The sequence below is a fragment of the Apaloderma vittatum genome, unplaced genomic scaffold (genome assembly GCF_000703405.1).
Source record: "Apaloderma vittatum isolate BGI_N311 unplaced genomic scaffold, ASM70340v1 scaffold7733, whole genome shotgun sequence".
NCBI lineage: Eukaryota > Metazoa > Chordata > Aves > Trogoniformes > Trogonidae > Apaloderma > Apaloderma vittatum.
Window position 1 is genome coordinate 35,432 of NW_009708533.1, and position 17,771 is coordinate 53,202.

Consider the following 17,771-nt stretch of genomic DNA (forward strand, 5'->3'; position numbering starts at 1 on the left):
CTAATTGCACAGAGAAAATAAGCACCAAAGGTTCAGTTTTCCATGATGTAACTTCTGTGGAAGATCAAATTATTTCTGGGGAGAAGATCATTCTCAGAATAAAGTAGCGATCCTTTGAACATACAGTATGCTATGCAGTTTCTTCATATGATAATATACTTGTCCCTCCATTCCAAATTCAAATGTGGCTTTCATCTCCATATTGCATTCCCAGGTCTTAGTTCCAAGTTGCTGCAAAACCTGAGAGTCTGGCCTAATGCTTTTACCTTTGTTTTGATGCACTGTACATTTGAAGTGCTTGTTGTTGGGAGCTCTTGCAGTTATGGTTCCTGTTGGTCAGTGCTTTCTGAAGCGATACTTTCATTGTCTGAAAAGGAGTAATGGAACTGCGAACCTCCCTTTCCTCTTCTCCTTACATCTCCTGCTATGTTTTGCAAAGTATTTGTAACTGTTTTGTGGACAGCTTCACAGATAGTTCCCAGCTAGGGGAAGCTTCATGAAAGTAGGTGGGGTTTTTTTGTTTGTTTGTTTTAACTTAATTAAATTAAATATATTAGTAATAAGAAAGCCAGGGCTTAGTTTTCTTGTTGGAGGGCAGCGCTAATATATTGTTGATTGTAGACATTTCTGTATTAAAAATCAAGTTTCTTTTATTTAGTAGTCACAAGTTGTGATTGTCAATTAAAACTTAAGGCTTTGTAAGATCAGCAGAAACACATGCCTGGCAGTGGGAGCATGGGGAAGAGAGAGGAAAAAGTTGAAATATGACTCATTTAATTTGTGCCTCTGAAAATCTTTAGATAGGAAGGAAAGTTTTGCAATAACTGGGATTTTGGTGAAATTGTGTAGGCTCCTGCTGTAACCTCTTGAGTGTGTTGTGGACTGGAATTGCTGTTTCAGAAATATTTATTTCTGAAGACTTCTTATTTTGAAATACCCCAACCCTTTACACTCTTGATTAGCTGCATAGGTCCAGGCTAGCATATGTAACAATGATGTACATAACAATTTAATTTCCTCTGACTTCCTTTTTTTACCTGCTTACTGCTCAATTATTTGTATGCAAATAAATGTGCAGATGATTTAATTTCAAAGTAAAGGAGTCTAATTGGAATATTTTGCTTGCATAAAGTATGTCATTTGAGAAAACAAAGTGTTTGAGATATATTAGTTTTGTAGTCAAATCAGACAACACTTGTCACAAACAGCATTGCATTACAAAAAGATAACTAAAAGAAATTGAATAAATTAAGTAAATTCATTTCACTGTATATGATCAGTGAGGGGATGGTTTTTGGTTTTTACTGCCTATGTTTACAAAAATATTTTTTTCTTGCTCTTTTTCCCTAGGTGGAGAACCATGAATTTCTTGTCAAGGCTTCTTTTGATCCTAATTTGACAGAATTAAGAGAGAAAATGAATGAACTGGAAGAAAAAATGCAGTCCTTTTTAAAGAGTGCAGCCAAAGAACTAGGTAGTATATGAAAGTGCCTTTGATTCTTACACCCTTTGTAAAATATTTTGAGATCAAGTGATGAAAGCTGGTCTAAAAGAACTAAGGGATGTTTATATTACTTTATTATTAGTCTGGGGTGACTTTAAGTGATTTTTGGTTTATAATTTAGCCATTTTATTTAAGGATGGCATTCCAGAATATTTCAGAAGTTACCAATTATATTGCAAGATACTGCTGAATTAGTCTTGTAGAATTGTGACACATCTAGCTTTTGGCTAAGCCTAGTTCTATTTTACAACCTTTAAGGACATGCACTGAAATTTTTTACCCATCCTGTACATTTTTTCTGAGTGTCAATTCGGGACATGCTAGTTTTATTTTGAAGTTCCTTGCAAAATGTAATGCATAAGCAAATGAGACATTTAAATAATTATCCTATGCAAAAAAAAAAATTGCTTGTACAGCTGAATTGGACATTTGAAGAGTAACTTAAAGAAATATTTTTTTTTAAATGCAAGTATAGAAGGAAAACTGGTAATACTGTAGTTATTTTAGATTACACCTTTAAGGGCTTGCATATTTTTTTAGTCTTGATTTTTTTAGTGTGAACAAGATACATGGATGAAAAGGAAAGACGAGATTGTAGGGAGGAAATGAGAAATCTCTCCAGCAGAAGCATGTATTAGTAAAACGACTGCAAGACTACACTTGATTTGCTTACAGCTGCAATATAGGATGTCCTTGCGGTGTGCTGTGAGCACGTGTCACATTTCTGGAGAATATGCAGCAATACAATAATTGCCAACCTAATTTGAATATGCAGTTAGAGAGCGTATCAAAGTAAGAGAAGAGAACGAATCACTAAACTTCTGCTAGATCTGGGTGTTTCTCATACCTGTAACAGAACCAAAGCAAGTGTACTGAATAGCACATCTAAGAGGGGCTATATCATACAAACTGAGGATTAAGGAATAAAAACAGCACAGGCTGCAGGATTTTTGCTAATACAGTTTTTTGTTTCTTCTGAAAGGCTTGGAAGCTGGAAAAAGTATCAAACTGGAGACAAATTCACAGTTTGGACATCACTTTCGAATAACTTGCAAGGAGGAAAAGGTTCTCCGCAACAATTCAAAATATACAATAGTTGATACGCAGAAGAATGGTGTGAAATTCACTAACAGGTATGAGATCATCTTAGTAGCTTCTCAAGCCTGTTGTGAAAGAAACAAAATAGTTAATTTCTTTATAATTATGCCAGTAAACTGGTTTCTCTACATCTTGAATGGCTGAATTTTCACCTTTTTGATTGGCTCACAAATTGAGATATTGAGCAAGACTGGCATGAGGGAGAAGTAGACAAACAGTTCCTGTTAAAAGCTGCATTATCCAGTTACTTTGCCAACTGCTAGCTATTTTTGGTCCTTTCACTTGGGCTAATTTCTCAGTTTTAGCTGCAGCTAGTAGCATAATTGCATTCACTGTGAGTGTTTATATACTTTCACAAGCTGCAATAGGCGAAGAGCTATTTATCTTTATCGCCAAAGATGACATGCAGTAGTTTTGCTGGTGATTACCCTTTTTTTGTGTTTTGTTTTGTTCCAAATCACACTCTGATTTCTTTTGGTCCTGTATATTGAACATTGATTCTGAGGCTTTATAGGTTAAGCTATTCAGAAATTTCACTCTTCTGGCTAATTGCATTGATGCAGTTTCAGTGTCTCCTGTCTGGACAGGTCAGCCAAGAAAAAAATCTTTTTGTTGAATTTTTAGCTCTTCTGGTGCATTTTAGAAGGAGCAAGGGCTTTCTGTACATAGTGGTTTTTTTACACAGAACAATCAAAATAGAAAGTTGCATATACAGAATCAGGTAATAACTTAGGTTGTAGGTAATCTCTTGAGGTTAATTGGTCTATTCCCTCATTCAAAGCAGAGCCACCTTGGAAATCAGATCCTATCTCAAAGTTAGATGAGGTAGCTCAAGACCTTGTCCAGGTGCCCCAGCATCTACCACAACCTGGTGGGGCACAAGTTCCAGTGGAGAACCACTCTTTGTGAAAACTTTGCTAGTCAGATCTAATGAGAATTTTCCTTGCAGAAGCTTGGGGTTTTAGTATCTCATTCTTTTCCTGTACACCTCCAAGAAGAGTCTAGTGCCTCTCTTCTCCGGACTGACTTCAGGTTCTCTCAGCCTGGGATGGCACCTCTCCCACCCTGTCCTTGTTTGCCGTATGCTCCGGCTCCAAAATTTTTGTATCAGGCCCAGTATCAGCCCTAAGAAATGCCACTAATAATCACCCGCAGTCAGCAACCTCCTGACAAACTCCTCCTTGTCTGTCAGTGACAGGTCCTGGAAAAAAACCTAGTCTTTGAGTCTGCTGCATGTGTTATATACAGAAGGGTAAATATAGCAGAGATAAATACATCATGCATTCTATTTTAGACAAACCATGCTGCTGTCACTTTATGTATAGCAGCTCCTGTTGGAGTTAGCATCAGAGAAGTGAGTTTATTGAGAGAGAGAGATCTTGACTGACACACACGTGTGAGGAGCACTGCCTACAGGGCAAGGTTAGTTTCAGGCCAGTGCTGTTAATAATAGTGACTGTTGCTGTTAATCACTCACTTTTGTAGTAATAAATCCTCTGCTTTGAAAAGGAGGGCAAACATATTGGTTCACGCCAACCAATATGTTGATGTATTTCACACCAATTTACTTAAATGAACAAAGTGTAAACATTAATTGCATTTTGTTTTAACATTTAGTCAGAAGATATTTTTTCAAAACATCCCTGAAATTTAAAACAGCTCTTTTTTTTGGTTCTAAGTATGTTGTGAATCTAAACGTAATGCTGAAGTTAGGCTTTTCTGTAACTGAGAAGATGATACTTAAAGCTGTAGATGTCATCTGTTACTTTCCCTTAGAAAAATTACTAATAAAACCAACTTCTCTGTGCTTAGTTAAGTTTTAGTTGCTTCTGTAGATGGTATTAGAAGCACAAGCCTAACTTCTTATAGTGTGGATCCATTACTTGGGTGTTTTTCATATTCAGCCCTGCAGACCCTGATCTGTGGTTGGAGATGAATTTTAGAAGAATAAACACTTGGTTAAACTCTCTCTTCATTTTGACTTTACCTTATTTTGAAGACTAGAACCTGTTCTTAGTGACCGTAGTTCACTGAGGTTTTTCCTAAATGAAAGAAGTCAATGTCTCTGGCTCTGATAAGCCACTTGTAGGATTCTGGGCTAATTACACACTTGCTTAGCAGCAATTCTTCTCTGCCAGTTCTACAACGTGCCACAATTTAGTACAAAATGGCCAGAAATTCAGCTTTAGAGCAAGGCTTTATCACATAGCATGCTCGAAGACTTTTAAGAATTCTGTGTTCAGAGAGGCCACAATTGCTATCTTAGCCCTTTTGAGTGATCTTTGACTTGGATTTAATGTTACTGATATTCTGATGTGGATTAGTTACCTTGTAGTTTGTGCTGACTCTTGCTGTTAAAACAGATGGTTACAACTGTTACTGACTTGTAGATGAGGAGGCCAGAAGTTTGTTGTTGTAGCAGTGAAGATAGAACATCACAGTTTCTAAATATTGTGCTTTTGTTCACAGCAAACTGAGCTCCGTCAATGATGAATATATAAAGAACAGAGAAGAGTATGAAGAGGCTCAAGATGCAATTGTTAAGGAAATCATTAACATTGCTTCAGGTGAATATGTCAGTGTTGATGTGTATCATAGTCTGGAATGCTGGGAGGACTTGAGGTTACTTTGTAGGTAGGTCCTTCTAGAGAGAAGGACCATGATTTTTCCCAAAGAATTAGCGTGAAGAATGAAGTTTGGCTTTTAAACAGTGGTTGAAAGTTTGAAATATGTTGTCTTCTGTAGTCAGACCCTTTCCTGGCATTGCTACAAGTATACAGTGATAGAACATTGTGCGAATGCTAATCCCATAAAAGAAAAAATAAAATGCCCATAAATGCCACATTTCCACCCAAAGAGTAGGCTAAGGTGAAAGACAAAAGGGAATTGAGGGAATGAGACCTGAGGTCTGTGAGGGATGGTGAAAAAGGAACACTGGTATGCAATAAATTTAGTCATTGCTTATGTGGTATAATAAAAAATTATTTTTGCAACAAGCTTGCCTGCTTACAAGGCATTCTTTACTATTCTTCACCAAAAGGAGAAGAGACATTAGGGAATTTGGGCTGGAGGATTCTATGAATACTGCCTTTCCCAAACACACTAGTTCCAGGAGAACAGATCTTAGTTCTTTGAAAGAAAGAAGTGGAAGGTGAAAGCACTAATGAATATCAAGATAACACTAAGTATACTAAAAATAAAAAAAAAAATAAAAACTCCACGGTTTTTGTGATAGTATATTTAATATATTTGGGCATATATTAAGTTATGGTGGAAGTTTTCATAAGCTCTGACCCGTTGTCATGATTAGGAATTTGCCAATACATTGCAAAATCAGTAGATTGTTAGAATTTTATTTTTTTGTTATCTTAGTAATTTTCAAGTGGTGTTTTACTGTGTGAAGCATACTAAGGTTTTTATATAAGTGTGGAAAGCTAATAGGCTGTTACGTGGCAGGATTAGCTTCAGTATGTCATCTGTAAGCACCTAGTATATTGAATAAAGACTTTTGCTGCTGCTTAAAGCTTCTGTGGTGTGCAGTTGTTGACTTAGGAGTGTAGATGTTTATCTAAAAAGCATTTTTCTTCCCCAGTGGAGGCAATTTAGTGAAAAAGACTAGATTATGTGTGTAATTCTTGAGCAAAAGTGACTTAGAGTCTTCTTAATGATCTATACCTAGCCAGTTCAAGAGATGATGTTAGAAGAGTAAATGTATTTTGTCCAGGTAGGACTCTTGTTTGGCAGGTCACAAAAAAAAGCCAAAAAACAAACCACCAAAATTAAAAAACAAACCCAGTACTGGGAGTGGTGGGCCATCTAGTCTAGCTGTCTGGTGTCACAGGCCCTGTACCTTATGGACCTCTCCATACCAGCAGTCACAGAAACATTAGGGGTTGCTGTGAGCTGAGTTGCCAGTACTGTGTGTATTGTCTTTGCATGAGCATCAAAATGCAGTGTATTACTGAGGAAGAAAACTTACTGGATTTCCAGCCATCTTGCCCTTGTGAGCATTTGCCTTCCTGTGCTAAGATAAGTTGTTTCTTGTTATTTAGTGTTAAGATAAACAACGTGGCCTCATTTCTTCTGAGTCTGAAGAAGTCCCCTTTGTAGTCAAAGCACAGATTACACTTTAGACTCTCACAGAAACTGCTATCTTAAACAAAATTGACATTTAATGCAAGTTTCATTTTATGGGCTTAATCTAGGCCTTTCCAGCAAGAACAAAAACATTTCTAATTGTTGTATTTGTTTCTCTCTCTGATCAAAACCAGGTTATGCAGAGCCGATACAGACAATGAATGATGTGGTAGCTCAGTTAGATGCAATTGTCAGCTTTGCTCACGTGTCAAACGGAGCGCCAGTGCCGTATGTCCGTCCTGCCATTCTGGAAAAGGGACAAGGAAGGATTGTGCTGAAAGGTGCCAGGCATCCTTGCATTGAAGTGCAAGACGAAGTGGCCTTCATCCCCAATGACGTTACATTTGAGAAGGGCAAGCAGATGTTCCACATTATTACTGGTAAATACTTTTGTTCTCTCCTTCTGTTATTTGTTTTACATGTCTCCAGTGTTTCCAATAATGATATCTTTGAAAGAAACAGCTTAACAACAAACAAATAACCCAATAAAACTCTGTCAGAACAATTCCTCTAATCAACGAAGGGTGAGCAGTGAGCAAGTTATTAATCTTTCTGTATGAGGGATAAGATTTAGCTCTGGAAAAGAAGGGAAGGTATTTATAAGCTCTCATTGTTCATTATATTAAAAGAAAAAAAAAGTGTCCACAATGTTCTTGTGAAGTATTTCCTTTAATAGTGGTTATTCTACATGTTTATGCACATGCAGATATACTTCTTATCTTCCAAACTAATAGTCATGAAATTAGTTATTATGAGTGAAGTTATACTGCACTGTTTGGGAAAGGTGATCACTGATTTAGAAATAGTCATTTGGGAGGAAGAGAGAGGCTGCTAGAACAGGAAGAAATTAGTCCTTCCTTAATATGTGTATTCTTTGCCTTAGTCAATATAACTTGACAAGCCAGGGCAGCCTTGGGAGCTGAAGAACCTGAACTTGCTTAAGTGATTTTGAAAATTCCACTAGTACTGTAGGCACTTATGTAGCTAAGATTTTAAGAAGCCTCTTCGTTAATGTTTTTTTTTTTTGTTTATTATTTAAGTCAGTTTTAAATGCAAAACATGTTTGAATGACTTTACCCTTTTCCTCCCCTATTCTCTGGTGTAATTAAGATAATTTTACTACACAGGAAAGCATTTTTACTGTTTATAGATTTAATTGAATTATAACTTCCATCCAGCAGTCCTTGACATACATTTTGAGTAGCAAAATCATAAAATTTGGTTTAATGATCAGTTTTCTGGAAAATGCTTTTCATTTCATTTGTACTTCAGTTAAAATTAAATTATTATCTGGATTTGCTGATTCAGAATCCCTTTAGATTGTAATTTAAGTCATCCATTAGCGTGTATGCAGTCTGTAACTGAGCTGTTTCATTTTTACAGACAAATTGTAATTGTTTGAGGTTGAAAGCATATTATTTTCATTCTTAAGCAGCAATCTTGATCACTTTAATTTAAAAGCTTATTAGTTTTAGGTATGGACATGGGTTTTAGAAGACTGCTTATACTTCTGAGAAGTCCTAAAACTTATGAATATCCCTAACGCTCTTCAATCTTTTGAAAAAGCAGCATTCAATAAGACATACAAGCACGACTTAGTAGTGGAACTACTTGTTACACTTGTTAGACAAGTCTTCTAATCTTTCCTGTCAAGAGAATAATAAGTTTAAAGTTCTTTGTTTTCATTTAGCATGTGCTCTCCTTTAAAAGAGCTGTTGAGTTGTGAAAGGTGATTTTTTTTTTTCTAATTAATTTGCAAAATTTCTTCTTTAGGCCCTAACATGGGGGGAAAATCAACCTACATACGACAGACAGGAGTGATTGTTCTTATGGCCCAAATTGGGTGTTTTGTACCATGCAACTCTGCAGAAATAACTATTGTGGATTGTATCCTGGCTCGAGTGGGAGCTGGAGACAGTCAGCTGAAAGGTGTGTCTACTTTCATGGCTGAAATGTTAGAAACTGCTTCAATCCTTAGGTAAGTCCTGTGCTTATTTGATTTTTTTTTTTTTTTTTGGTTGGGCTTGATGGGAAAGGAGGTGCTCTAAGATGCATTTAAGATTTCCCTTCATGTAGGATCTCAGTGGAGAATCTCAAGTCCTTTTTAGCAGGCTCATAAGTTCTTGAAGTAGCCTTCTGTTTATTTCAGTGGTTATACTGAGCTGCTACCAGGAGGCCAAAGTCTAAATGGGACACAAAGTAATTTGGAGTAATCTGCATGATGCTGTGCTTGTGCCTTGTTTGTATATTATGTAAATAGGGAAGGTCTTTTGCCTCTTTCATGCTATGCTTCCACAGCATAACTTGTGGTACTCCAATATCCAGAGTTCTTACTGTTCCGAAGCATTGTAAAATGCCCTTGTATTTTTAGGACGGCATCCGAAAACTCCCTGATAATCATTGATGAGCTGGGAAGAGGAACTTCTACTTATGATGGCTTTGGCTTAGCATGGGCTATTTCGGAGTACATTGCTAGCAAAATCTGTGCTTTCTGTATGTTTGCTACACACTTCCATGAACTGACAGCTCTTGCTGACCAAGTGCCAACAGTGAATAACTTACATGTTACTGCTCTCACCAGTGATGACACATTGACGATGCTTTATCGTGTCAAGGAAGGTAAGACTAAGTGGTGAATGTAAAGATTATTTTATGTTTTCCTAAATCAGCCATTTTAACCTGCTGATAGAAAAGACTTATGTTCCTTAAACTGTTATTTTAAATGAAACGAGTGCAGCTTTCGTGTGCTGACAGTTTTTAATAATGTCTATTTCATTGTAGTAAGGCTTAGTCATTGAAGAAAGATGGTGCCCAATTTATGCAGTAGTTTGAGATAGGAAAAATCATGTTTAATTTTTAGCAAATGTCCTCATAGTAAAGCAAGTAGCCCATTTTGTTAGTCTAAGATAAATCAGATGTATTTAATTAAAATCCTTTAGTGGATGCAGTTATTTCTTTTGGTATTAAATTAAGCAATTTTTAATTGGGCATAAATTTCATTTGTTAACTACAATAAACGGTTCTTCCTACTTCTCTATATCCCCAGTCACTTGTTCTTGCTCCCTTCAGAGCAAGGAGCTTTATTTATGCTAAATTAATATTATTTATGCTAAATTATGCAGGAGCCCATATTTATGCTAAATAAAGCAGGGCTGTGGAACTGTGACTTGCAAGGTGTGGTCAGTTATGGCATTCTAATCTAGCTGCAAACCCCACAGTGATCTTGTTGTTCCTAAGAGAGCATTTCAGTCAGATTGCCAACCTCTGGACTGAGATTTTTATTTAAAATGTGGGCATGGTACTGTTACGCAATGTTTTCACTTAAAAATACCTCTTAATTTTCTTTTTCTGAGTTTCACAATGAAGGAATGAGTAAGATTACACTCAGATGGATGGAACATGGTTACTATAGGATGCTGTGGCTATACTGGATCTGATCAACAACTGCCTTGTTGGAGTGATTTGGTCTCAAATACTAAATATTTGAAGGGCTGGGTATTATCTTTTATAGAACAGTTAAGTATCATCAATCCTTGTTAAGAATAAGGACCTAGTCCTTGTTTCATGTCTCAAATCCTGGAGACTGATGTTTACTTATCTTTTTAGTTTGGGTTTTACTTAACAGGTACAATTGCTGAACTTCATTCCTAATTTTAAAAGCTGTTCTATTATGTTGACACAATAGCAAATATTTGCTTTTGCTTGTCTAGTTAGTAACTCTGTTTTGCATCATTAATGCATATTCAGTATGTGTCATCCTGAAAACACTCCCCAATATTTTCTGGTTTCTTTAGTCATTGTAGGGCTTCTCAGTTCATTCCTTCTGGCATATATTGTTCCAGAATGAAACTTAACAAGCTGTCCATTAATTAAATTTTACTGTTATGCTTTTAAAGATAGTTTTTATAATCTTCCTAAGCTATCACCAATATATTAAGTGTCTTTAGATAATGCATAGATACGTTTTTGTATAGTATCCTGGTCTGAGCATCACTGAAGTGGCACCATGCTAGTTTTACTTCTGTGGTATTATTGGCTATTTCTCACTCATTTCTTCTGATTTTAAAACCATGAAATTACTTCATTTCTTGCCCTTTGATTACTTGTATGACCACTGCTAGTTTTGTATTCCCCTGTGCCTATAGACTTGCAATTAGGTTTTGGGTACTTCTCTGTAAAGCTCAGAGGTTGCTCTCAACAAGGGAAAGCAAAGCAAGACCAGAAGTATGACTCTTCTCTGGCTTTACTGAGAGTCTCCTCAGAGCTGGTTGGAGGATGTCTGGGTGCCACAGTCTTGTTTCTTTTAACTCTGTGTCCTTATCTTTTTAGATCTTTATTTCTTAGAAATGGACTCTGTTTTTCTCTCTGTTCAGGCACTTCATGAGCTGTGATTTTTTTCGTGATTTGTTGTTTCCTGTCTTCTCCAGCACATGTTGAGCTCCTTCCACTGAGGGAAGGTTCAGAGCCCTCTGAATGTCTTGATCAAATCAGTGCTTAAAATATGACTTAGTACAGCATGGGGATTGAAGACAAGTATAGTCATAAATTGCTGCAAGCATACAGTGAAACTATGAATGTTAGTCAGAACGAGAGCTGACGAAGTATAGCATCTTGAAACAAGCCATCTTTATTTAGATGCCTTATTTTGAGTACTTAAGTTGGGGAGAGAGATAATATACACTAAATTTAAACCTTCTAAATCCTTTGGGATAGCAACTCTCATGATAAAACCCCCTAATATTCCACAGAGACTTGGGTGAATTCTTTCTTCCATATCCCCTCCCCCCTCCTTTTTTTTTTTTTTTGGTTGTTTTTATTTAACCATTATTAACTTACCCAGTCTGATCCTGGATTCCAGTTTCATATTTTTCTTGGATCAGTTTTGCCATTTTTAGTCGCACACGTCTTTTCTTTGTACGTGCAGTGTCTTTACATTCAATCCATTTTCTCGGAAGCGCTATTGATCATAGAGGCCCAATAGTTTGTGTCCTTAAACCTCTGTTAGATGAGATACAGCATTATGAAACCTTCATCTTAAAATACTTGGTCTTAAACTTGATGCTTTTCACGTAATTTTTGCATTTAGTGTTGTGCTCTTTCCCTTTGGAAGAGCTACATTGTTCAGGCAAGGGTGTGAGTACAGGTAGCTCAGGCACAGCTGAGTTTTGAAACAAATAGCAGGTTTTGTGTCATTTGAAATGTATAACTAAATCTGAAATACATGACAAGGGACTTTCTCGTACATTATTTCCATCTCTGCCATCATGCTTCAGGACTGTAACAGAATCTCTGGAAGAGGAGACACAAAAAGTGTTTTCTAGGCCCCTGCTCAAGATTCTCTGAGCAGAGACCTGAGCTAGCTTTGTGTCTGGGGAGGTGTGTGTTCTTAATATATAAATCAAGAAGATTAATATCTCCTTAAAAACATTTGTTTCCTTTAAAAAACCTATAAGATTGAGATGAATAAAACAAAAATATCTAAATGTGAAGCTTTCCTTTACCTGTTCTTCAGTTACCCAGTTTTTAATAGATGATTAGTTAAGTATCATTTTACATGTGTGATTTTTCTATTCATAATTCCTTGCTGCAGACCAGAATTAAAAGGATGTAGTAATATTTGTGGGTGGCCAATCGGAATTATGGTAATGTAAATGAATGGAGTTGACGGACTGTATCAGAGGGTTTTTGATATTAAAGTGAAAGTTACCTTATGTAACTGTGTTTAATTGACATATTTTAAGCAATTATGAGAATTTAGCTTTCTCAGCTTGGTGTTATATTAATTGAAATAAGTGTACATTTAAAGTTGGAATGTTTTGATATAATTAAAGATGACTTCAGGAGGCTGAGGAGTTATGTGCTACTGATGAAACTTCTTGAAACTGATGTGGTGCTTATTGAAACACTTTTGGAACCCTGCAATTACTGGTCTAAGAGAGCTTAAATTAATAACACAGACTGAAAGGTATGTTCTTGCTTGTGTATAGACCAAAAGGTAAATTAGAAAATGTTGGGAGAAGCAAATGATGTCATGCACTTACCTCTTCAGAACAGAAAAATATTGGAAATTTGTTCGTTTAATCTCTGCGTAGCCATATTACCCCTTGAGAATTTTTTTACTGTTGTCTTTTGCCTCTGCATCCAGGTGTTTGTGACCAGAGTTTTGGAATACATGTAGCAGAGTTGGCGGCTTTCCCCAAACATGTGATAGAAAGTGCAAGAGAGAAAGCATTGGAGCTGGAGGAGTTTCAAAATGTTGGCAAGTCCAAGGAATCTGATGGAGAACCACCGGCCAAGAAATTCTACAGAGAAAGAGAGGTTTGCTATCAGGAATGCTTTTCAAGATTTGTTTAGCTGGAATAGCCCAAGTGAAATAGTTTAAGGATTCATATTTCCCCCCCAAAAATGAGAATAATCAACTATAATCTCATTTTTCTGTAACAAAATGGTTTAGTTCATTAGGAGTTGAAGAGATGTTCAAGGATATTAGGTTTTGGTTTAGATTTATTTCAAGTTAACATTGGCAAGAATTTTACTAAAAAACATAGTAATGGGAATGAAACTATTTTTTTTTCATTCTTTACGAATCATGATTAGCAGTTAGTGTGACTGAGGTACACCTGGAGTCATACAAGGGACCATGTCTCTAGCTGTCCTGTGGGGTTTTCTTTATGCCGTGAACCAAGGGAGAATTTTGTGTTTATCACTTTTGTTGGCTACCTAGTTTGTATGCAGTCCTTCTTGGGACTTGGTACAGCTTTTAATTGTTGTTTTGATTATTCTTGGCTCTGCAGATGGGTTGCACCTGGTTTTGCTCCCCCTTATCTGAGGGGCTCATTAATGTTAACTTCTGGAAACTCAAGGTGAACGTGTTCAGATCTGTGCATGTCAGAGAAAAGCTGAGTACACAGCTTTCTCCTTTGGGCCTTTCCATGTCCCATCAACATTAACACGTCTCACAGGCTGATTGTATTGAAGGATATGACAATTTGGACCTGGAATATCTGATTTACAGATGTCAAAGTTCTTTCCATTTCACATGTGAGAGTTTTAGCTTGGTTCTCTCAGCTGAGAAGTGGAATGCTCTTGGCTTTGCGCAGGCTTCAGGCATAAGTTGACGAAACCCACGTCTCGGCAGATCAAATCTACATCACATAATAGAGTTGCATAAAGCTGTTTGAGTAAACTGTTTTTTCTCCCTTCACTTTCTCTGAAAAGAAGCTTCCTTAGCAGCTAGTGTAAAGGAAAACAATAGTTTGCAAGAAGCTTCAAAATAGACTCTTGTTGTCTTGCTTGATTGAGAGTCTTCACAGTGACATCTGTTACAGCTTGCTAGAAAAGCCATGTGCTGCCTTATGACTTGCATCCATCCTGGGTTTCTTTGCCACTAGTCAGATCCTGGTTCCTGCACGCACGTAAATCTGCCTACAGATCTTGGTTCTGTGTCCCAGCAGTTGGCCTGAAACATCTCAGCCTTGAAACTTATTTGTTTCCTCGTATACATCAGTGACAATCTTGGTAATACTCCAGTATATCCAAAGCGCTTTCTGCATTAAAAAAGCTTTTGCTCTGGGTGGAATCAGTCACATAATACTTTATCTTCAGTTTCAGAGGTCTACTGCATTTGTTCCTGCCTCAGTTAAGTGGATGTGATGTTGTGGATGAACAGTCTCTGGTTTGTCCGGCCTTTTAGTGCCAGGAGGTTCCCCCTTCAGCTACATCAGTTGCTCCACTATTACCTTTCCTTTGCTGGGTTGCTAGGTATCGCGGAGAAGTATTTTTCAGAGTAGTTGGATCTGGCTGTGTTCTGGTCTTAAGTTGATGTAAATTAAATTGGCATGGCAAACACTTGTTCATGTTCATGTTCCATGTTTTATTTCAGTAATAGTATATTTCATAAACTGTCTAGGCAATAGAATGTCGTAGCTTTAGATGTCTCACCCAGGCAAATTGTCTGCCTTCGTTAACATCATGTTTAGAGGGAGAAGCAGTGCCATTACATTTCCCAGGTATTTGGGGACTTCTGTGCTAAAAGCATACTGTGTTAGTCTTAAACGATAAAACTAAGAGAACTTGGTAGTAGAGTTGTAAAATGCAAAATGCAGAGGACTAGACAAAATCCTGTATTCTGGGCAAATGGTTTCTAATACAGGAATACTGAATACTATTTGTTGAAATGTTTGTTCTTGCTATTCAATTCAGATTGTTTCTACTTCAATTCAGAAGTTCTACTTTGCCTGTTTGTGTAAAAGCATATGCATAAAGCTTAATTATCATCTGTTCTCCTTGGTGACGGCCACTATCTAGTTGCTTGGTTACAATTTGTTCTTTGCTTTTGCATACTGAAACATTGGGTTTGATTTACATTTCTTTCAAAAAGTAACTAGTTTGGGTAATATGGCCACTCCGATGCTATTATTGCTAGCAGACCTCACATAATGTGATTGCACACTGGAATTAAATATGGAACACGTATAAGAGCTCTCAGTGTTAAATATGGTGTTTCTGTTCGTCAACTGGTGCTTTCTTTTCTCATGGAAAGGGGAAAGAACTCCCGATACCAGTCTAACTAGATTGTTCTACTGTTGAAAACATGATAGCAAGTGCGAAAATAACTATGTTTTTATCTGCAAAAAGTTTCTGCAATAAATAATACTTTATATCTTTAGGGAATTTGGAAAAATCCTGCTTGCAGTCTAAACATCCTTTGTTTTCTTTTCTTTCTCCTCCCTCCATTTCAGGAAGGTGAAAAGATAATTCAGGATTTTCTTTGTCAAGTGAAAGCATTGCCCCTGACAGATATGTCAGAAGAAGATGTCAAAATCAAGCTGAAACAGTTGAGAAATGATGTCTTGGCAAAGAACAACAGTTTTGTGAATGAAATCATTTCCCGAACGAAAGTTACATCATGAAAGATGTGAGAACAGGATACAGCTCTTGAAGTGTGTTTTACATTGCAAGAACTATAATTTTCTTGTCTTGTAGTTTTTATACTTCATGATACTTGTACTGATTTATGTAGACTTTTTTTTTCTTGGATTGTAATTATTTTGTAAAAAAATTCTGAGCGCGTTCTGTGCCAGATTCCTGCTTTAGTTGTGTTCATTGTGTTCTTCTAGAAGTTTTCAATAAAAATGCTTTTTAAATATTGAATTATTGACTGTACAAACAAAATGCATAATATTTTACCAGAAAAATCTAGAAAATACAACAGTTGACATGGAATACAACTACCCCAGCCTTGAAAAGCAACAGTGCAGGCACAAAATCTTTGTCCTGTACCATGATTCTTTTTTGTATGATGCAATTACATTAATTATTTTGCTGAAGTTTTGATAACTCTAGATTAGCACTCCATTAGAAAAAAGCATCTAATCCAAGTGATATGTCATAAAACTTTTGCCTGTGTACCTCTCTGGAGCTTGGTATCAGAGGTTGAGGGGAGGATTTTTTTTGTTCGCTGTGTGGATCTTAATGCTTGAATCAAATATACTATAAGCCTGCTCTTCATGCCTGAGAGGTGATAAGTCTTGCATATGTTAGTGGGCTTTATAATGTAAACAGAGGCTGGAGTGTAGTTACAGTTTAACTGCAACTCTTTTGAGTTGGTCATGATTTGTGTGGTCTGTCTATGAAAGAACACATTGATTTTTATCTAATGTACTTCTTGCACAGTTTGAAAGCATCCAGATACAAGTTTATATTCTCCTTGAAATTTCGCATTATAAAATGTAGCTCAGTGACGCTTTACCTATATTTAAAAGCGTCAGTGTTGAAAGATTAATGGGAAGAGGTGTTTATCGCATGAGACTGGAGGAATAAAATCATGCTGAAGAGGCTGTGCAAACTTCTGTGTTTGGAGATTGCATCAGCGAGTGTGTGCTGGGGACAGCAGTGCTGCTGCGAAGGCTGTGCTGTGGCTCTGCTTCAGGTATTAATGTGTTGCATTGATCCTTGTTTAAGTGTTCCAACAATAGTCATAAAAGAGATATGTTGTTCAACTTGCTGTTGGGTAACATTTGTAGTTAGACTAAACTTGGACATACTAGATATACTTCTCAGCAGAAGAAAATGAAGGCTTGAGAGGTTGGGGCTCTGCATAACACCTTTTTAGTCTTTAAATTAGAATGCATTCCACTTATAAAGACAAAAATAGACTCGCATTTACAAACAGCACAGTTGATGCATGTATTCAGTAGCTTGGAAAGTGCATGAAAGGAAAAATCTGTTACATAAAGTAAGGAAAAATATAGCTAGTTTTGCAAATTCAAGTGGTTCAGGCACAAACTATCAAAAAATACAAAATTTGTACATAAAATAGACAATGAGAATCGATTTAGAAGATCAGGTACTGCAATGACATGTGATTGGTGTTGGACCAAACTGCATTATCTGTTGCTGGAAACAGGCAGTTCTTATAAGGGACTAGACTGGCTGGTTCTTAGAGCCACGTCCTACATACGCTGAGAAATCTGTGGTCTGATCAATGATGTCCCTCGTTCGGTCTCCTGGTGCTGACCATGGGAACAGATATAAAACCACCAGTGTTTTTCTCTTCCAAGAACTTCTGTTTTCCCCTTGACCCTGCGTGAACTTTCAGTGTCTTCAGCACTCTGAGCCGTGGAGTTCCTCACTGAGCTGCCACCTGCAAAAGGGACCACTACTACTTTTGCTTTGAACCTGAGTCCTAGTTTCATTCAGAGCTTTGTCTTTTTATTCTTTTAGGTGTCTCCTCGTTCCCCTCTGGATGTGGTGCAGGAGTACACCGTGTCTGCAGGATGCTCATGAAAGGCTGCTTTATTTTTGCGTTGCACTTGGAGGCTGATAGAGCTGCTCCTGTATAACCAGATTTGGGTATCTCCAAGGGAGAAAGCAGTGCTTGTGTGCGTTACTTGGGAGTGCTGGGGTTACCCTCAGTAGACCCTGAGGGGACCAGCTCTGGGCAGCACCTTCTCTATGCTTCAGAAAGGGAGGCATATGCATCTGCAACATAAACTATTCATTTCTGTCATGCCCTTCAGCACTCTCAAGG

The 17,771-nt window shown here is 37.1% G+C and overlaps 1 protein-coding gene across 1 annotated transcript in view; it reads left to right on the forward strand.

The window, feature by feature from the left end:
• MSH2 (mutS homolog 2) overlaps positions 1-15,892 on the forward strand; it is a gene marked incomplete at its 5' end in the record, with an annotated part of 49,210 nt that extends 33,318 nt beyond the window's left edge. The window contains 8 exons of the mRNA XM_009866590.1: positions 1,351-1,474; positions 2,487-2,637; positions 5,072-5,169; positions 6,874-7,119; positions 8,513-8,717; positions 9,111-9,358; positions 12,885-13,057; positions 15,481-15,892. Of these exons, the coding sequence (XP_009864892.1) occupies positions 1,351-1,474; positions 2,487-2,637; positions 5,072-5,169; positions 6,874-7,119; positions 8,513-8,717; positions 9,111-9,358; positions 12,885-13,057; positions 15,481-15,651 (1,416 nt within the window). The remainder of the gene's footprint in view (positions 1-1,350; positions 1,475-2,486; positions 2,638-5,071; positions 5,170-6,873; positions 7,120-8,512; positions 8,718-9,110; positions 9,359-12,884; positions 13,058-15,480) is intronic.
• Positions 15,893-17,771: the final 1,879 nt, after the last annotated feature.